This window comes from Pangasianodon hypophthalmus, chromosome 13 (genome assembly GCF_027358585.1).
Source record: "Pangasianodon hypophthalmus isolate fPanHyp1 chromosome 13, fPanHyp1.pri, whole genome shotgun sequence".
Lineage (NCBI taxonomy): Eukaryota > Metazoa > Chordata > Actinopteri > Siluriformes > Pangasiidae > Pangasianodon > Pangasianodon hypophthalmus.
The window spans coordinates 13,047,858-13,069,757 of NC_069722.1; the positions used below are offsets into that span (position 1 = coordinate 13,047,858).

Below are 21,900 nucleotides of genomic sequence, written 5' to 3' on the forward strand. Positions count from 1 at the left end.
TGATTAGTAGTATTTTGTAACTGCACAACATTTTGCTCAGTTGCACTAATGCTTTTATAAGAGTGCAACCTCTCTCCTTCTAAGTCCTGTCATCTGAAACTTGTACTAAATGTGCAACGTACAACTCAAGCATAGATCAAAACAATTATTTGGAAGTGAGTCATGGATTGGAAAATCTGAATTCACTTTAGTAAATATTGCATTATTTTAACTCAGAGTGTCATGCTGTCTTTTGTATTTTATACAGTGCACATGAATTTATTTATGTACATTATTGGAATATTTTGGGCCCTGAGGCTCATCATCTCCTTTCACCTGCATAGCAACTGGCTTATAAAAACATCTACTAGATAAATTATTAATACTTTAGTAAAATGATAACTATGTATATAGTTGACTAGCACTGCTTCTTAGGTGCTAATATAATAGTTTGGTTAGAGTGTGTGTTTTGTAATGATTTGTACCTGGAAGGCTGCTCCAATTTGCATGATGCTGTTAATGTGCCAATACAAAAGTGTGGATTTGTGTCCCCCATCAGGAAAAAAAACAGAAGAAAACAGAGAAAACTCTATATAAATGTTGAGAAAATAATAAAACTTTCCATATTATTCTGCTACATTATTGTTGAGATAAGACTTGCTTTGTGATCACAATGTTTTTACAATATAATGCTTTGACCTGTTTAGGTGTCCAAATTGTCTGTCTGTGCATTAAACATACAACAAGAGAATGAACGAATTCAGAGCATCTGTGTCAACTGTAAGTGAAAATAATACTAGTACTCCATGGGATACCTTTTAGACACTCTTAGGAAAAGAATTAAGATTTACGGGATGCATATAATGATTAAATGGTCTCAGGGTAGTAGGATGTTCCTCCTGATAGACTTCTGTCTGTATTTGGTCTTGTATCCTTGTCCTGAATAATGTCCCTTTTGAAGAGTATGCAGTGATCAAAGTTTTCAGCAAGTAGTTTTTGTTCCAGCTCTGATTAATAGTTGCTGCTTCATTCCAGGCAACTGGGCGAAGGCGTCAAGTAGGATTTCAAATATTTGAACTAGTGCCATTATCTGAAGTCTTGGAGAAGATTTTCTTATCTCTGTATGTGTGTGCTGAATTTCTTTAGAATCTCTGTGACAATAACAGTAGTTATTATTCATTCTATGTATTATTCATCTATGTATTCTATAGAATACAACCAAAAGGGCCTGCCTGTAAAAGCTTTGCTTTGCTTTAAATATTAAGGTCGTTTTTTCTTCACATTTATATTTACTCATTTGGCAGATGTGACTTACAGCTGAGCTGTGCAGATGAAAGTTAAGGGACTTGCCCAAGGACTCAACAGTGGCAGCTTAGCGGTCCCAGGGATTTAAAGTCACACCTTTTCTCATATATTCAACCTAGGTGCCTTCTAAAAATGATATTATTGAGTACAAGGTGGGACTATACTCTGAACGGAACACCACTCTATCACAGGCAACATGCACACACTCATTCACACCTTGGTGCAATTTAGCGTAGCCAAATCTACCTACTAGCATGTTTTTGGTAGGTGCGAGGAACCTTAGATCAGGCTCAAACTGGGAACCCTAGAGCTATGAGGGACCCCTTCTAAAAATAGAAGAAAAACTAAATTTGCTATATTGGCCATGAGGTCAATTTCATGTAAAGTTTAACCTCAATTAAGCATTTAGATGTGCATGCAGGGCTAGCAGGCTAGGGAAGGAACAGGCTCAAAAATTTACAACCATCTTGATCTATTGGGGAAAAGAGCTGGCAAACAGGCACCTTTCTATATTTTTTTATTATGCAAGCACTCTTCCTGTGTTATACAGTACTGTGGAAAAATGAGAAGCCACCCTTTCGTTTTTAATCACATGGCCACTCAGAACTTATTGTTAATTGTTTGGTGGCAAATAATAGTGATGGGAAAATCTATAGTACATTAATTCCTTTAAGACCGTTGTGTGATTTTCTGTTAAATACACTGTCTCATCTTTATTGTTAATTATTTTTAATGTTTATAAATGACACAAAGGTCTTTAACAGTAAAAGCAGTATGAAATACTGTAATTTTACTGTATTCTTTAAATTGTAATATTGAACTTTAAAATTGTCCTTCATAAATAAGTACTGCATGGCTGAAATTAGACTAAAAATAGAATTACTGTACTGTGCATTTTCCCATCATTATTGTTTGCCACCACATAATTAACAATAAGTACTGAATGGCCATTTGATTAAAAACAAAAGGGTGGTCTCTAACTTGCACAGTACTGCTTATTTGTGGAATACAGCTCATTTAGGATCTTTCTAATCCATCTCACTGTTTTTTTTTGTGTGTCTTTCGTTTCTGTCTATTCTTTTATTGACTTTGACTTTGATGGTGTAGAAGGCTACTGAACTACTGTATATTCCTAAACAGTATCATTTTGAAATTCTAGCATTATGTTAATCCACTATGGTTATCTATCTCCATGAATGTCATTCTAACAGAGACAGTAAAGTCTTCTGAACTTCTGACTTCTAAAACTGAGTGTGCATATAGAGACAGCCAGTTTCCTTCCCAACAATTTATCTGGAAACATTGATCCAGACCTCCATTTCCGGACTCTTTCCTTTTTGCTCCAGACCTCAGGAAGACAATGCACAGAATAGGGAATAGGCAGATATTTTCACTTGTGTGTGGTAGACCACATGTGGCTTAGAATGCTCCTGTGCAGCTGCTTAGAATCATGTGTTTGGGATAAAACTAAAAGCATCCGAAGACTGACTCATCCATTATGCATCACTGATCAGTCTTATCTATTATTTAATGGAGTATATGAAGAATCTCTTTTTTGTTTAATTTATTAAAGGGCGCAGAAAATCAGCTTATGATAAGAAAAATATACCTCATTTTATAGTTGAAACATTTGTCCTCGCCTAAACCACCATCCTTAACAGAGAGAGAGGGGAAAGCAGGGGTGGATAATATCTTAAATTATTGCTGCTCAACCTGAGGTTCAAGAGAGGGCATAAAATCTATTAGGGATATCAACGGTTGCCATCTCTTACAGAAATGGGCTGTAAAACCTCTGAGTGTGTACTTAATTTTTTCTAAATGTAAAAATAACAGACCAATTCCTGTAAAAAAGGTGTGAGTTGAGGGAAGTTGGAGAGACTTCCAGTGTAATAGTAGCTTGTGATGTGGTATTAAGGAGTAAAGGTTAAAATATCTGACTTGAATTAAGTTTAATTATTTCTGAAAAGATCCCACAGATAGTGACTAAGATTGGACGGGTATACCAAGGACATCTGACATAATGTCAAAAAAGGATGAACAATATTGTGTGAGTTTAGGGCAAACAAAACATTAGTCCAAGCTCTTCCTAGGAATACTTAAGCTTAAGCTCCATGGTCTGCAACTCAGATGACAGTATTACGTTATACAGGATGAAGACAAGACATTTTGTGTGTATGATAATTTTGTCCATATGTGAGCACTGGGGGAAATTAGGAAAAGTATCAAAGTCGGCATGAACAACGATACGTATTGGGAAATATCAAAATAAGTAAGATGCAGGCAAGGAAAACCTGGCAGAGAGGTCACTGAATGAGATGAGCCCCTGTTAAATATAACTGTTAAATATAAATGTTAAAATAAACATAAATATTAAATATACAGGAAAATGTTATAAATAAATGTAAATGTTAAATATACATGTAAATGTGTAGAAGTTAAATGTTTTGTGTATGTAATGAAAAACAAGTGTCCTGAACCCAAACCAAAATCACTGCATTTACATTTAATATTTATATTTAAAATTTACTTTGTAACTTAAAAATTATTTGACATGAGTCATTATCAAAAAGTATACAGTATAGTTTGGAATAAAAAGAGGTGAAAAACTGTTCATTTGGTGGGACCTGAAAGAAGAGAGTGAGATGAATTAGATATCTATGTAATAACTCTTTTATAAGGTATTTTGATGTCCGAGTCGATGAGCCAGAAGCCAGCCAGACTCATCCCTGCACTCAGAGTAAAAACCCTTGGCTCTATATAAAAGATGTTCAGCCATGGGCATAGAAAGGAGATAAATTTTTTGCAACTGAAGCTATTTGGTATAAAGCTCAGGGCTGGGAAAACGAGAATATTTATTATCTATATCAAGGGATTGTTTGAAGGAGTGCTGTTTGTTTCAGTTTCCTCTGCTTTGCAGCATAAGGGTTATAAGAAATTATTGCTCCTCTAATTACAGCTTTTAAAGTTGCTCCTAAAAGGGAGGATGATGTAGCATTAGATCTATTGGTTTTTAAATGATCAGGCTAATATTTGTGGAAATAGTAGTAAGTAACAAAAAGTCTTGTCAACTAATAAACCTGTATTAAATTTCCACTGTGAGTGCCATCTTAAACCAGATGACAAGTTCAGATCAAGGCTAAGTGGAGGATGATTGGAATTAACTAGCAGAATAGTCAAGCTGTTTGACAATGGGAATCAGGACCGTATCTTTGATGTCATGACTGACTTCCAAGTTAACATTTAAAAATGGGGTAAGGAACATGCTGTTCATATTAGCAATGTTATTAGAACATCCTTCTTCCAGATAATAAAAACACTGTCCATATATGGTGCAAGGAAATTCATTTATTTATACCTTCTACATTATGACATTATACTCTCCTGTTGGATGTCCAGCCAGGTCCATTAAGCTTCTGTTTAAAAATGCAGTAGTCAGTAGTCAGGGCTCTTAGGTAACAGGAAAGTTAGGTTCTATACTGTGCACTAAATCTTGCTGTTATAGTCCAAATCACATCCACAGTATGGTCTGTAATTTCAGATCTCCAACCAATACTAGAAATAGCACAACAGTTTAAGTAAGTGGAAGATACTATATGGTTCCTAAACTTTAGAGTAGCGTTCCTGCCATAGTTTCAGATTCAGATACTTTTTCATTTAAGTCATATAGTTGACCTCCCATAGCCACATAAGCAGAAGTGGTGAACCTTGGTGGACTGAGATGTTAGTGCTGTCCCGATTCTATGTATATTCACTCTATCCTGTTAATAATAGTGACTTGCAGGTGTCCCTGAGACCCGTGACAACTGTGTGGTTCACTGGCTGTCCTCTTTTCATTTTATGTTGCATTTTTTTGGCCTGTTGAAACATTCAGATTGTTTTAAAGATGTTATGCATCTTTATGACACTCTAGTAAGCATCTTTGTCTCTTTTTCACTGGGTGCCCATTCTAAACCCTACTCCTGACATCTGGAGGCACACAAACTCCTGCCCCATCCAGATTCTGCCTCAGTTGCCTCAGTTGTTTCCTCCCAGTGCTTCCAATGTTGCCTTGGCATGCAGGACAGTGGCTTCTCTCTGTAGCTGCTTTGTTTTGTATTATAAAGAGCAGCTTAAAACACAAGACATGTGCATTTTTCCCTTCCCAATAATTCAGATGGACAATTTCTCCAAACTGCGATTATTTCTGTGTTTACTGATTTGTTTTGGGTATTAGGGCTTAATATATCCAAACTACATCTACATTAACTACAATTTTGAAAATGTGGCAAATCAAACCCATAGTTGCAGCAGATGATCCATCCTACAGGCTCACCTCAGAGCCAATGTTAGTATGTACTAATAATATGTCCTGTTTTTCTTCTACACAAACTGTTTTTTACACAAGCCTTTGTTAGGAGCCTCACTGCCCTGCTATTGCGCCAAAGCAGATAGTTGCAGGAAGTTGGGTAGTCCTGACAAAACACCTCAAAGAGGAACATTGCAGCAATGTCAACGCTATTTTTTCATTTCTTTAAGATACACACAACTGATATGTTTCTTTTATCCACTGTGATTTGGCAACTCACCAGTACATTTCATCACAGTGTGAAATGCAAGATCTTCAGAAATGAAATGCAACATCTTCAGTTGGTTGGTAATACTTTAAAGAATATCAACTGCGAAATACTAAAATTGTGAAAACTCAATCACTCAATCACTCAATTCCTTTGGACCTGACTCTCAGAGAAACTTCACATTGTGATATACAGTATGAAAGAAACCTACAGTGACGGTTGAAGCTGTATCAGGATTTCTTCTCTGTTGCCTGATTTGCCACTTTTTGGTAACAAGCCTCCAGCTCTCATGCTCCAACACTGGGTCCTGTATGAAAGAGAATGCTGTGCTAGGAAGTGGTCATGTTTGGAGGCCATGTTGTCAACCTCTTAGCCTGTTCACTAAGCAAGCATTGTGGCAAGCATTTGTGGCAAGCATCGTGAAGGCACTGATTTGTGAGTTCTTTGAGCTTACATCAGCCCTTGACCCACTTTGTGACCTTGTGGACCTCCCAGAGGCAGGTATGCTTGTTTTGTTTTGATTTCCTCTCAGTGTACTTCAGACTTTGTACCTAAGTCCTGTTAGAGTTCTGAGGCTTCCTACCAATTTACCTCTCAGGTTCCCCATCTGTCTACCCAGTCCACCCAGATTCCTACTCTACTCTGATTCTCCTCTGCTTCCCTGTCAGTCCCTGCTTGCCCTACACTTTCCTTATATGTCCACAGCTTCCTATCCTTCTTAACTCATGCTGCCTGTTGATTGGTTCTGTTCCCGATTATTTCCACCTGTTGATCTCCTACTTTAATATGTGTATTTTTACCTTATTTGCAAAGTCTTGGTTGATTTGCATTACTAATCTGCAGTTTTTTAAGCTGTTTTTTTGTTGTAGATACGCTTCTCCATTTTGCCACCTTGTCTTTTTATCCATGTCTGGTGTACCAATGACAATTACTGGAATACTCTTAAATAAATATGCATCAGGTATGCATATGCAGCCCATACCTCACTCCTGCACCTATATTTAACAAAAGATGCTAAGCAAGAGCTTTAAAAATCTATAAAAGGATGTTGAAGTGTAAATGTATTAATTGTAGTTTTGCTTTGGATTTCCTGCTGAGAGGGAAAGATAGTTTTTCATGTTCTCACAGTGTGCTCAAGGCATTTTGCCAATAAACATGACTATCCATATATATTGATAGTTATTAGGTTGGAGTAATATGAGATTATGCTGTCATTTTGAATGTAATTAACAAATATGAGTCCTGACACTGCAGGTCCTTTCATTTATTTCATTTATTTACAAAAGAGAATTTTTGAAAATAGTAAATAATTAAATAATTAAATAATCCATTGAATAATATATATATATGTGTGTGTGTGTGTGTGTGTATAAAGTAAATGGTTCTTTAGTATACAAATTGTTTGCAAATACATCCCCTAAGCAGTATATGGTTCTCCACATCCTTTTTAAATCTCAAAAATCCCAACACAATACAGTCACATGTATAAAAAATCCTTAAAAGAATATGTTTTAGATTTTTTTTAAACAAGCCGATTTCAGCTGTTCAAACAGAATAAACTATAGAGACCAGCTTCATGAATAACATGCTTGTGTTCCTTTCATGCTTGTGTTCCTTGCATTGTCAAGACAGAACTTTTTTAAGACTCAGGGAGCTACTCATGGGTGTGAACAGCAAAATGGGTCTCAGGGAAGCAAATACACAGCAGAAGAATCTGGTTCAGAAAAGAAGGTTGAGGACAGAGTTCTAAACAAAGACGTGAGGTTGGAGTAACTATGGGTGTAGGGTGCCAGATAGCTGAGGTTATTTAGCAATAGGAAAATTATATTATATGAGATATGGATTGATGTCCAATGTCCTCTGAAGTACTAGAATTAAATATTTTAGGAGGAAGGCTGCCATTTTCATTCTCTGTGTTCTTGTTGGATACAGTATCTAGACACAGAGGCTGCAGAAGTTATTATCTGAATAAAGCAGAAGTTTAAAAAGCTGACTTTCTACACATGTATAAACAATACACTGTACTGTTTGTATGTAAATTATGGTTTGTTGGTGGGCATGCTGTCTGAGACAAAACAGAGACATCTGGTAGCAGTGGTTTCTTCCATGAAAAGCTGAAAGCATTCATGTGTTTTCATCAGAGATCCAGGGGTTTTGGGTGTGATTCAAGAAGTTATAAGACTGGTGAATTTATTTAGGTTTGAGCATTTAAAGCTAAGAAGATATATATGTACATGGTTTCTGAGTTGGAATATACAGATCTGTCTGAAAATGTTTCTCTAGCTGTGCAAACAGAAATCTACATGCTTGCTGAGCACATATGATGTCGGGACAAACATTTTTTTTTTGTGCAAAACTGTTTCAGGAGTCAGGACTACATCCCACATAAGCCCCCATTCTCTCTTGTTCCTCATGTTACCGCTTCTTGTTACCACAACTCACTTGGAACATGTTGATCTTAGCTCACCTCCAGGTTTCACTCAAACCCTAGTCTTCTGGTAAGGTCCAGGACCTGATTGGCCTGTACAAGTACATGGAGACTTCTTTCCACTGCTTCCCATCAAATTTCCTGCTTGTCTGCTCACATGAAGTTGCCTGCATTCTTTCTTTGCCCTGTGGGGCCATCATTGAAGTGGAAATTATGCCTTATCAGCTTTATTATTTTTGGTTCTTGTACTGTAAAGTTACTGCTATCGGGGAGTCATTTTCCTGTGCTGACACACCTACAAATCTGTTGAATTGAATTAGAACAGGGAAATCGCCATTAGGTACTAGGCTGTAGCCCTCAAGACCCTTGCTAGATGCAGTAAACGAGAGGAAGAAAAGGTATGCATTTCTTGATTCATCTTCAGTAACTGCATAGATGGATCCAGAGCCTAGCCTAGGAGCACTGTCTGAGAAAGGAATATACCCTGGTTGGGATGCCAGTCCATTGCAAGGCTCCATGCATACACACATTCCCGCACTCATTTGAACCTAGTCGGTCCACCTACTGGCATATTTTATCATAGTAGGAGGAAATTAGAGGAAAACCTAGAGGAAATCCATGAGAACACAGAAACAACATGCAAAAGTTCACTCAGACAATAACCTGAGCTCAGGATTGAACTGTGGTCCCAGGAGCTGTGAGTCTACCTGCTACCTGCTGCACCAGTTATGCCACCCAAGATATTGTATTTGGAAAAGTCAGCATGAAAGATGTTGGGTATAAAATAGGAGGTATACAGTTGCATAACTAGCTGTCAAAGCTACAGACATGGTTGTATACATAATCTCATAGTGCACTTCAATTTCAGAAAATATTTAGATGGATCATGATTTGGTCAGAGTATTTTCGAGCTACTGTTTGTGGTATGCTATTAATATGCTATTAACAACCGTGGCGAGCAGAAAAGCATCTCACAACGCACAACACATCAAACCTTGAGGCAGATGGGCTGCAACAGGCTCACCAAAACTGAACAATTGAAAATTGGAAAATGTCACTTGGTCTTTTTTCAGATTTCAACTGCCCACTTTGGCCTTTGATTAAAACAATATAAACAAACATCTCTCTTTGGTGCAGTTAAGGTGACATACAAGGGTTGATTATGCTTTATGATGCATTTTCAGCAGGTTTGGAAAAAATGTTTCTGATGTGATGTAGTAGTAAAAATTCAGTCTAGTGGAAAGTCTAGTTGTGTAAATTCAGGTAAAGAAAATTCTGTGACATTGCACGGAAACAGTTGTATAATCTATAATGGTGTTTTACAATCTATAAAGTTAATTAACTTGCTGTTAACTAAAATAGGTAGATAAAGAGTGGGTGGGATAGCAAACATTAATACAGGGTGAGAATAAACATAGCATTTCAGAAAAGGTTACATTCCAACTTTTATTCATTAACTAGCTTTGTAGTTAATTCTGCAGTACATTGAGTGGGTGTGATTAATGATCAGTGTACTTGTGGCTCCAAATTCCAGTTGACCAATAGACGCCTAAATACATCTGTTCCAAAGCAAAGCAAATGAAGAAAAGATAGTGATTTCTGATTCCAATTTAAGGCAGATCTGGTTTTCATTAATCTCTATGTGACTGATCCATCGTTTTGAAACGGGGGAATAATTACATGGATAGAATTATCCTTCCCTTTCACAACACATTTGTTTCCAGTTTAGTGATATAGATGATTTACCTTGGGCCTAGTGGAAAAAAATCTCCCAGCTGCTAGTACCCATCTGCACTGCTACCACACTTACTTACAGGCTTCTGTGCTGGAAGAGAACAAGAACTTGTTTTTTCTGTTTCTTTTTTACAAGAAGTAATTCAAGTGCAAAATTGTTAAATTCACTTCTACCACAGTACTGAATAGTTTCCCAAAACACTACATGTCACAGCAGTTATGGAGGCGCACTACTACTGGCATGTAGTAAAACAGGGGTTCTGTTTTACTATTTTTTTTATTGGCAGGTTAATTGTTTAAATGTGTACATACATTCACTGGCCACTTTAAAAGGAACCCCAGTAATCCTGCTCATTCATGCAATTATCCAATCAGCCAGTCATGTCACACCAGTGCAATGAATAAAATCATGCAGACACCTGTCAAGAAACTGAACAGTTGAAGATGGAAAAACATCATCTGGTCTTTTTTCAGTCTTCATCTGTCCAATTTTGGTGAGTCTGTGCCCACTGTAGCCTCAGATTTCTGTTCTTGGCTGACTGGAACCTTATGCACCATGGAACCTGATGTTGTCTTCTGGCATGATGTGTGTTCTGAGATGCTTTTCTGCTCACCATGGTTGTAAAGAATAGTTTAGTTTTCCCCATTCTTATGTTTGATGTGAACATTAACTGAAGCTCTTGATCTGTATCTGCATGATTTTATGCACTGGGCTGCTGCCACATGATTAGCTGATTGGATAACTGCATGAATGTTCAGATGTGCATGTGTTCTTAATAAAGGGGTCTGTGAGTGTATTTTGGCTGTTTATTGAATCAGTGGAGCTTTTTCTTTCAACTTTCAACCAACAGAACACATTAGGTCTAAGACATTGAGGTGTTTAAACCCATTAAACCCATTAAACCCATTCATTTCAAGTGACCAGTTAAACTGGATAATAACTATAAAAACTATAACTCTGGAACTATAACTAATAACTCTGAAAATAGTGAGTTGTAATTTTTCTCAGCAAAATAAAAAAATATCATGAACTCCACTCCACTCCATATGACTAATCTGGATAGATAGATAGATAGATAGATAGATGTTAATACTGTCGTCATAGGATCCTCGTAGTGTTTACTACCAAAACTGTTTCCGGTTTGAAAACGTTGATCAGTTTCCAAAGTTATCGGGTTCTAATAAGCAGAAACATGGAGGAGAAATGACAAGGCGCCTATCAGTGTTTGGCTACAGAAGTACTCTTTTACTCAGTATTTTGACGGTTAGATAAGTGCTGTTAGTGGATGTGAAACGCCACTGTTCAGTAGTGTGCTTCTGCTCCGCTCAGTATAAAAGCGCTGGAGCTCTTGCAGCTGCAGCTCGTTGGAGAGCGCGCGCGGCTGGAGCACGAGCGCTGCGGAGAACCCACTCTGTTCTACTACAGGTTCGTTTGGCTCGCGCTGTTTGTCTGAGTAGAGGCTCGCGCTGTTTAAGCAGCGGCTCGCGCTGTTTGTCTGAGTAGAAGCTCGCGCTGTTTAAGTTGCGGCTCGCGCTGTTTGAGTAGAAGCTCGCGCTGTTTAAGCACAGGTTCGCCCTGTTTGTCTGACTAGAAGCTCGCGCTGTTTAAGCACAGGTTCGCGCTGTTTGTCTGAGTAGAAGCTCGCGCTGTTTGAGCAGCGGCTCGCGCTGTCTGAGTAGAAGCTCGCGCTGTTTGAGCAAAGGATCTTCCCCTACAATGAGGATCATTTTACAGAGGAGATCACTTCGTTTGTTCCTGAATGCCATTTTCTCTAGAAGCTGGACTTTATATAATGGACTAAAGAAAATTGGACATTGATTTTTTTTTTCTTCCCAGAAGGAAGACGTTGATGTTGTTTTGGGGATTGTTGATTTTCCAAGTGTTTTCAGGTGGGATGAAGCCATATATGACCTGATAAATACCTCAAATGGTAGGTTCAATAAGATTAACTTATTCCATTACTTAATGCATCTATCTGATCATAGGAGAAAAGTTTTCTTCCACTTATTTAAATGAGAAAAGGCTTAACCTTTTAAAAGCCAACACTTCACACATATGGGGTATGTCTTTTAGACCCCCCAAAAACTTGGAGAAAAGTAATTACATGATTTAGTAATTCTCAAACAATGTCTAGACAAAGAAAAAAGCATGATTGCTCTAATTTAAATAGTTTATTAGACTATTTATCATAACAGCCCACATGCACTCATGGTGTGAGATGTTCATGTTGGTCAACTCCCTAAATGTGCTCTTACAGCTGCTGGTAATAACAGTTTTAACAGTGCAGACATCTGTTTGCAAAGACACAGCGGGTATTCAGATCTGTTATTGTAAATGAAAATTTCAGAGTCCAGGATGTACGCCACTGCAAAACACTGAGGTGTTGAAACATGTTCAGCATTTTTGACTGATGGCCGAATAGTATGCATGGGAAGTCACAAGAGAGTCTGGATTTATATGCAACAAAGTGGAAAATTCATATTTTCAAAAAAGTGGCATTAAAATAAATAAAGTGGTGTTACAAACAAAAGTCCACTTTCTTACAGCATTGTAAGTTAAAAGAGACAAAAATGTAACTTGAAATGTTTTCAGGGCCATTGATGTTAATCCAAAAAACAAAAGTCTACATTTATGGAATGAATATGGAATTTTCCTAAATAGATCACAAGCTTTAATATTCCCCCAAGCACATTATATAAGCTATATGTGTCTGACCCCTTACTGCCCACTCACCCGCTATAAGGGTAGGTGCATAAAACTTATGAAACTTTCTTTTAATCCTGGAAATTAATCCAGGGAGCCCTAAAGTCGCCTTAAATGGCTATGCTTTTAGTGAATTACAATGCACTCTTCTGACGAGTATGTTTTGGGCAGAAGCTCATTAACCCATCTGCACTGTAAAAAATGATATCTTAGCAAGTGGAAATATCTTGAATATATTCAAATTTATTTAGTATTTCCTATTATAAGATTACAATAAATCAAATATAAGATTATTGAACCCTTTTCAAGCCGTTTGTACACTTTTCAAGATTGAAATGAAGTCTTGTTCTATTGGCAGATAATTTTACTCATTTTAAGCATTTAATTCTAAAAAGAAGCAAAATTATCTGCCAATAGAACAAGAAAATTACAACCTTGAAATAGGTAATAATGTCTAGAAATAGGTTTGGTAATATTATATTTGCTTTATTATAAGAAATACTATACAATTTGACTATATTCAGGATAATTTCACTTGCTAAAATGACTTTTTTTTTGCAGTGTGAATACACTCAATTGGACTTAAAACTGTAGGCCTTTATATAAGTGATGTGTGAAAATAACAGCAAAACACTTCCAAGGATAACATTTAAGTTTAATGCTTTATTAATCATTTTAAGTACGTTTTATTCAGCTCCTTTAATGTACTTGGGTAAGGAGAAATATAATCCTTAAGGAAAATAACTTGGCTTTTAAACATAGGTGATGATTTATGAACCTGAATGCAATGCAGTATTCAAATGATTCAGTGTTTTTGGCAGTTTTTTCCTACTTAGGGGTACTCTGTTCAGATGGAATATATAAATTGCTAACTAAACTACAGTATATTGGTTGGCTAATTTTATATAATCATGCACATATATTTTTAAAGCAGGTTCAGCAGACCCATAACTATAATTTTCACCAAAGAACGAATGTATGACTATATATGGTGTATTAAAAAGCTATATTATATAATTACCTAATCTTACTGAATCGCCCATTATCAAACACTGCTGCTGGGATTGTGTGTTGATCATCTGCCTTTCCTTTTGCTCCCTAGCTGTGTTTTTCCTTGAGATTCATCAGTACTCTCTCATTGTGGAGATGTTATGCCTGCATCATTGCAACTTCTCAGGGCCCAGTGCCATATCACCCCTCCCCAATCAGACCCAGGCTGTGGTGGAAGTGGCAGCCGTGGGTCATAGGGACAACCTGACAAACAGAGCACATAACAACCCTGCGGCCGCTGGCCTTTCCATGACCCTGGGTGTCCTGTCCAACATCGTAGCACTTTTCATCTTGGCCAAGGCATATGCCCGACTGCGCAGACGCTCAAAGGCCACCTTTCTTCTCTTCGCCAGCTCGCTGGTGGCCACGGACTTGGCTGGTCATATCATCCCTGGTGCTGTGGTGCTACGCTTCTACTCGAACGGCGTAGGGACGAGTCCTCCCACCCATGCTGATGCCACCTGCCAGTTCCTAGGTGGCAGCATGGTCTTCTTCGGCCTGTGTCCACTTTTTCTGGGCAGCGCCATGGCAGCTGAGCGGTGCCTGGGTGTCACACAGCCACTTCTCCATGCTCGTCTTGTCTCTGGGACTCGCACCAAGATGGCCTTGGTGCTAATCTGGCTGGCAGCACTTGCTGTGGCCTTGCTGCCTGCTGTAAGGCTGGGAGAATACACCTATCAGCACCCATGGACCTGGTGTTTTATAAGGGTATTAGGGGAAGTTACGGACTCAGATTTTGCCTTCATGCTGTTATTCTCGGCACTTGGATTGGGCTCATTGGCCATGTCCTTGGTGTGCAACACGGTTAGCGGCATCACCCTGGTGCGTGCACGCCTGCGCAGAAGGAAATGCCACCGTAGGACAGCAAAATCGCATGACATAGAGATGGTGGCGCAGCTCCTGGGAATCATGATCACTTCCTGTATTTGCTGGAGCCCCCTGCTGGTAAGTCTGAGTAGATCGAGGTGTATATAATTTATATTCACACCAGCCTACAGTGCATTTGCATGATTGTGCTTGTACTTAAAACCAGAAAATAAATTTAATTCAAAGTGAACCTAAGAAGATTGTGTTTACATTGGACAACTAATCTAAAATTGTACCACACAAAATACAGGTGAGCACATAGACTGCATTGACATTTGCGCAATTCTGATATTTTGTTGTTTGCACTGCAATTATTATCTCTAGCCTCTTCGTATTTTGACTTAATTTTATGCTGGCACTGAAGCCAGGACAAACTGTATTCTTGCTCTGCTATGGCCAGAGAAATGTCCTGATAGACAGCCTGATTTCTGTACATACCTGACGGGCTTTTTTGAATGGCTGTATCTCCCTGAAAGATGAATAAGACAGTTTATTTCATCTGACTTTCATCTCCACTGACTGCCCTCCAAGATTCAAGTGTGCCGTCTGAGCACCAAATGATATAACAATGACGATAACTTCAGAATTAACAGGAAATTTGGGTGTAAGCACTTAGGTGGGAGTCAAATGACCAGATATGTTCCAGTTTTAGAACCTCATTGGAATGTGGCCCATATCAGATGTGAAAAATCCAATCTAAGCTGTTTACACATATACAACAATATCTGATATTTGTCAGAAGTCACTGGAGGAAAATTGGAATTGGTTTGCAATGTAAATGCAGTCTTAGACGCTTAAAATGAGACCTATATCAGAGTGTAATGTCTTGACTATCGCTCAGTGCTCCACACCATAAAAATACATTCTAGGAAACAGATGGTGTGAAATAACAGGAGTTTTACTTGGCGTTCTGAAACCAAGTAACCTGAAACTTGTGTTAAATATAAACAGCCTTCTTGATTTATATGAACGTTTAGCTGGAAATGTGGTCATCCAATTTAAAAGGGGTTTGGAGTGTAAATAAAACAGTTAAAAACAAGTACACACATAAGACTGATATCATTGTAATAATAAATAACTAGTTCCAGGCAGCACTGTGGAACAGTGCAGATAGATGGATTGGCTATGCTAAATTTCCCCTAGGTAGTGTTGATGAGTGTGTGTATGTGTGCACGGTGCCCTGCGAGGGACTGGCATCCCACCCAGGGTAAGTTTTCCAGCCTTGTGCCCAGTGTTAACGGGATAGACTCCTGATCTTCCACAATCGTGACTAGGATAAAGCAATTACTGAAGATGAATGATTGAATTTCTCCTTCCAGTTAATGATTACGACACACTCTGGTGGAATGCATTTTTTGTAATCTTCTACAAATCCGTGGTATGACTAATAGAAAATTTTTGTTGTCACAAAGTCTATTTAGATTGGAAAGTGGCAAGTTCCCTTGGGAGAGTGTTTACTTATCCTGTTGCTCTGGTACCACTACACTGCATTTTGGTGTTTTTTCTGCTTCCAACACACCTCCCTGATCTCGGCTAACTAACAAGACTTTCATTCATTTAAAATGTCTGTGCTAGAGCAGAGAAAACACTAGAGCGTGCACTGAAGAGGTATTTCAGGACCAGGTTCAGGAAATAATGACTCATAAGGTTTTTTTTTTCCAAATGTGTTTGTCTTTAAGACCTTGGTAGCCCTTTTGTATAATTAATGGTGTAGTCAGTTCTTTGAACAAAACTGGTTAGTTTAGTATTAGTTTATAGTAAATGCATAATAAATCACATTGTATATATATATTTTTTTACTGGTTTAGGCTGAAATTAATCCTTATGTTTTATTAAGGGCCAAAATGGCCCACCTACACTATATGGCCAAAAGTTTGTGGATACCTGACCATCACACCCATATGTGAGCCTTCCCCAAAGTGTTGCCACAAAGCTGGAAGCACACAATTGTATAAGATGTCTTTGTATGCTGTAGCATTACAATTTCACTTCAGTGGAACTCCAAACATGTTCTACCATGACAATGCTACTGTGCTCCGAACAAGTTCCTTTAAGACTTGGTTTGCCAAGGTTGGAGTGAAAGAACTCGTGTGGCCTGCACAAAGCCCTGACTTCAATCCGAACATCTTTGCAGACTGCACCCCAGGTCTTCTCACCCAACCTCACTACTGCTTTTGTGACTGAATCACAGATCACACCCCCACAGCCATGCGCCAAAATCTAGTGGAAAGATTTCTCAGAAGAGTGGAGGTTATTATAACACCATAGATGGAGCTAAATCTGGAATGGGATGTTCAGCAAGCACATATGGGTGTGATTGCAAGGTGTCTAAAAACTTTTGGACATATAGTGTACTTACTTCTTTTGTTTTTGTTTCTTTTTTTTTTTGTTTTTTAAATCACAATTGGAACAAAATTATTTTTTTCCAACTTAATGCTATATACACTAACCACCCACTCTATTAGGAACACCTGTACACTCATGCAATTATCCAATCAGCCGGTCATGAAGGGGAAACACTGAAGTGCACAGAAAAGCATCTCAGAATGCACAACACTAACCTTGACCTTGAGGCAAATGGGCTACAACAACAGAAGACCACATTAGATTCCACTCCTGTCAGCCAGGAACAGGAATCTAGGGCTACAGTGGAGATAGGCTTACCAAAACTGGACCACTGAAGTTTGCGAAACACACCAAAGTGTCATTTTCCAGTCTTCAAATATTTAGTTTCTGTCAACCTGTGCCCACTGTAGCTTCAGATTCCGTGTTCACCATGGCTGTAAAAAGTGGTTATCTGAGTTACCGCAAACTTCCTGTCAGCTAGCCATTATGACCATTATCTTCTGTCCTTTTTCATCAACAAGGTATTTCCGCCCCCAGAACTGATTGTTTTTGGTATTCACACCATTCTGTGTAGTTTCAAACTCTAGAGACTGCTATGTGTGAACATCCCAGGAGATCGGCAGTTTCAGAAATATTCAAAACAGCCTGTCTGGCACCAACAACCATACCACAGTCACTGAGCTTACTTTTTTTTTCATTCTGCTTGATGTGAACATTAACTGAAGTGCTTGACTACAAAGTTTATGTTTAGTTTTGAACTTGAACAGTCTCTGTAAATATGGAACAAAAAGGTTTTTGTAGCTGCTACCTCCTTTTCTTGATTCATTATCAAACCTGTACCTAACTAGATATCTCCCATCAGGATCCCTAAGTTTCTATACTAAACCTGTTATAATTGCTAATAATTTAGCAGTATTGGTTATAGTTCAATAATGTCTACAACTGTGTTAAAAAGAGATTGGGTCAATAGTACATCCTTTGCTATTCTACTGTCAGATAAGAAACCGAATATGGGCTTTATCATTAAACTTTCTCTGGGCCAAACAAACTACACATGAGTACCATGGCTTTTGTTTTTGTGGCTTTCCACCACACCCTAATGAGCACTACTCTTTTCCGTGTGTTCCAGATCTTTGGCTTGATGTCAGTCACAAATCGCCACAATGGCTCCCGGGAGGAAGACATGTACTATAAGAAACTGATGGTGATGGGGGTACGTCTGGCCTCGTGTAACCAGATCCTGGACCCGTGGGTTTACATCTTGCTGCGGCGAGCGGTCCTCAGAAAGATCTATCAGCTCACCACTGGCCGCACTGATATGAGAGGCAGCACTTTCCGCCGCTGGGAGATCAGCTCCTTACAGAGCTCTGAGAAAAACACCATCAAACGGATCTAACAGAGATGATGAAAAGAAGAGGGTGGAGACAGTGGAGAGAATCTGGATACTTTTTCTGTGCTCTATAGTGCCTTGCAGTGTATGTGCCGTGTGCTAGTACCCAAGGCAGATGAAGGAAGAACATACAGAAGCTAAGGGCGGTGGTTGCTGTGTAGTTTTGTTCTAAGGACTGCACGATTTTGAGTTCAAATCACAGGACTGCCACTGAGAGAGACAGTTAATTTGCAACTGCTCTGCTAAATCACTTTGGATAAATGGAAATGGTGATCCAGGTTGTGCCAACAATTTAGTCTTATTGGTTCCTCACCTTAATGACTTTTCAATCCTTTTACCATAGAGACCATTGCTGGTCTCAACAAATGTGAATAATTTTGATTTTATGGACCTGGATTCATATGCTCTACATGTCCCTTCATTATTGGCTAATGTATAAAAGAGGACATGATAAGGGACACTGATTGGCTACTAACAGCATAACAGTGGAGGTTTGCAGAATACCTGCCTTAGAGATACTTAATATAAAGTTAATATCATATATGCTTTATAAAATTCATTATAGAATAAATGAAACTTGACTGGATCTGGGGCATATAAAGGATAAAACCATCCAAACACCTTCTTTTCTTAAAAATCCACAGATATCTGCATTTTTACCGCATACTCCACATGGATTCACATGGATATCGGGAAGCTTAACAGAATGTTCACGCTATGTTGGAAGTTGTTTGTGTCTTTCAAGGTCTAAATATTGTAAATATTCCATTAGGGACTCAAAGTAATGGCAGAGCTTTTACTTGAATTGTATTCATAGTGAGATGTTCTTATGTCTGTATTTATTGTCTGTTTGGTTTCCCTAATTATGTGACCTGAAAGTAATCTAAATTGTATAAAATCTATTGAATGTAATAAATTGTGTCATGTTGCTTTTTTGTTTCATGCATCAGCGTGAAATGTACTAATCACATGTGCGCAAACATCAAGTAATCCTTCCAGGCAGTAAAATTAATGGAAAATACTTTGATGAGAGTGACATAGTTCTGCAGTTACCTAATGTGGTCTGTTCTGATTTTTTAACTGCTTGTACAATCGCATGGATAATTATGTAATACATTTCAAATCTGAAACATTGCGTAAATTTGACCATTTACTTACATTTCATGAATTCCTTGCCTACAGAATATAAAAAAAATGCCCATTAGAAGAATTCCAGGTATGGTGTTTTGAAAGTAGATATAACTGATAGTCTGGTTTTGGCTCATCTTAGATCTCATGAAACATGCTTTCATCTCTACCATCTCAGGTTACTGTCTGAATACAGTTCCACATCGTCTGTGGTTTTTCCAGTTTCTCCAAAAAAACTGCAGGTAGTTGGATTAGGTAAATTTCTAAATTGGCCATAGGTGTGAATGTGTCTGCACAGTGCCCTGTGATGAATTGGCATTCCATCTGGGGTAAATTCTTCCACCTTGTGCCCAGTGTTACTGGGATTGGCTCTGAATCCACTCAACCCTAACCAGAATAAAACAATTACGGAAGATGATGATGCTCGGCCAATCAGAGCTACCTCTGACCAAACAACGTGAAACATATTAAATTTAATCAAGCTATCCATGAATACAATCCTTGACACTGGCCTAAGCATTTTAAGTACAGTTTTAACACTATACCAACTGTATTTGATCCAGATCCAGATGTGTGTAAAAATGCTTTAGAAAATGTTCGTCTTTTTGGTTGTGAAGAGTTCATGGAGATGCTTCATTATGCTGCACTTCCCCCTACTGTCTGTTAGTAGAATAAGGATAGCTCTTGGACCCATGTCTTAAGAAATAACACACAATCGGACAAACAAAAATACTAAAGTTACAGAAACACAAACTGTCATACAAGCTTATAAAAATAAAAAATCACTCTAGAGATCCTAAGAGTTCTTTTTTTTAATTAACAAGATTTCAGTAATATGAATTACTATATGAATCATTAATATAATTAATAAGAAATCAGTCATAACAAGACTGCATAAAATGTATAAAATGTCTCTGGTGGATGTCTAGCTGATGCGTGTGTCATGATGTTCATGAATTATGAAAGATGTAAAGCTGATCTTTTTGAAATGTTTATAAGATGTTCATACATCATGGATGGATCTGATCTACATACGCCTGACGCCAACATTTTATTTTAATTATTCTCCTCTCCTACCTTCCCTAAACATGGCTATTGCTGGAAATATAACTACACCAACAAATAAATATGAATATGTTTCTAGACAAATCACATCTAAGGTCATTATATCGGTGCTACAGTGTAGTGCTACCCCTTTCCCACTATATGCATTAAACTTAATTAGACAAAATATTTTCAGCCTAATTAAACAAAACTTGAAAACAACCACAGCCACATCTACTATACACAACCACAGTATAGTAAAATCCATCTTGTATTACTGTTGCAATAAATAAATTACAATAAGAACATATTTTATTTTCCTAGAACTGATTACAAAGATGTCTTTGCTGGGTATACCATATAATAATGTTTTTATACCAAACAAAAAGTATGTAAAAATACTGTATTATTAAAATGGTTTAGGAGAATACCCTATTTGGAGCCAAAACACACATTTATGCAATCCTTAATGCTTCTCTCTTCCATCCAACTCAGTAGGATCCAGATGGATAGGCTTCTTACTGTTGCAGCTGTGTTTTGAACACATAAACGTCCTGTTTATCAGAAAAAAGACAGATACAACTGCATGCATTTATGGCTTCAACATTAGTCTTAAAGCAGTATCTTAAGGTCAGCAAAAAAAACAAAAAAAAACAGTACAAAGCAGGCCCATACATGGCCCTATCCACTAACAACAGCACATTTTATATGGTGAAGAAACATTTTAATGTAGTTGGGCTTTGGCTAATTATGAGCCACTATGTTATAATCTACGGCCCGCTGCAATTTCCCACCCAAGAATGTTAACAACATTAATCTTACACGCCTACAATATACTGGTGTCAGCAAAGACAAAAAATTTCAGACATGTTTCAAAAGAAGTGTTATTTCACAGAGATTAGAGGGGAGTGTGTTTAGTTTATCAGGAATCAGTTGCTGTAATGAAGGGATCTAATGTTAAGAGACATTATAAAACAAAACATCACTCTTTCATGTCATATAATGGTGCTGAATGAGAACAGATGAAAGATGAAAGAGCTGGCAGCTAGCCTTTGTGCTCAACAAAACCTTTTTTTTTTATGCTAAGCAAGTGGAAGTAAATGCTACAAGGACTAGCTGATAGCCCAACTTATAGCCCAGGGGGAAAACCTTTTGCAGTGGGTGACTGTATAAAGGAGTGCCTTTCTAAAAGTAGAGAAAGTCAATCACTGAAAGTCAATCTCTCTTGTACCGCCATTTCCATCAAATGTGTTTTTAGTCTAAATGAAGTGACCTAGCACCACAGCATGCGTCATAACACAGGTCAACTGTATCCAATTCGTTGCCAACTATTTTTCTTGTTTTTGTTTTCCTTAATTTTGTTGATTAGTTG

General features: G+C 37.9%; 1 protein-coding gene and 1 long non-coding RNA gene across 5 annotated transcripts; one reads left to right on the top strand and one right to left on the bottom strand.

The window, feature by feature from the left end:
* The first annotated feature begins 6,040 nt into the window (after window positions 1-6,040).
* On the top strand, window positions 6,041-20,238 carry ptger1b (prostaglandin E receptor 1b (subtype EP1)). 4 transcript variants are annotated; one of them, XM_026917212.3, is made up of 4 exons: window positions 11,189-11,425; window positions 11,837-11,930; window positions 13,806-14,698; window positions 18,096-20,231. In XM_026917212.3, exons 3-4 carry the CDS (start codon window positions 13,850-13,852, stop codon window positions 18,360-18,362), a joined length of 1,116 nt encoding a protein of 371 aa, XP_026773013.1. In that variant the 5' UTR covers window positions 11,189-11,425; window positions 11,837-11,930; window positions 13,806-13,849; the 3' UTR covers window positions 18,363-20,231. The 4 variants fall into 4 exon arrangements, with proteins under 4 accessions (XP_034166172.1, XP_026773014.1, XP_026773013.1 ...); XM_034310281.2 differs by lacking the exons at window positions 11,189-11,425; window positions 11,837-11,930 and adding an exon at window positions 6,041-6,338 and having other exon boundaries at window positions 18,096-20,238; XM_026917213.3 differs by lacking the exon at window positions 11,837-11,930 and having other exon boundaries at window positions 11,187-11,425; window positions 18,096-20,233.
* Window positions 9,656-10,769, bottom strand: LOC128319974 (uncharacterized). Its single transcript, XR_008303428.1, has 3 exons — window positions 10,419-10,769; window positions 10,012-10,090; window positions 9,656-9,824 (listed from the first exon to the last, which is right to left on the bottom strand). It is a non-coding gene; the product is annotated as an uncharacterized LOC128319974 (long non-coding RNA).
* Window positions 20,239-21,900: the final 1,662 nt, after the last annotated feature.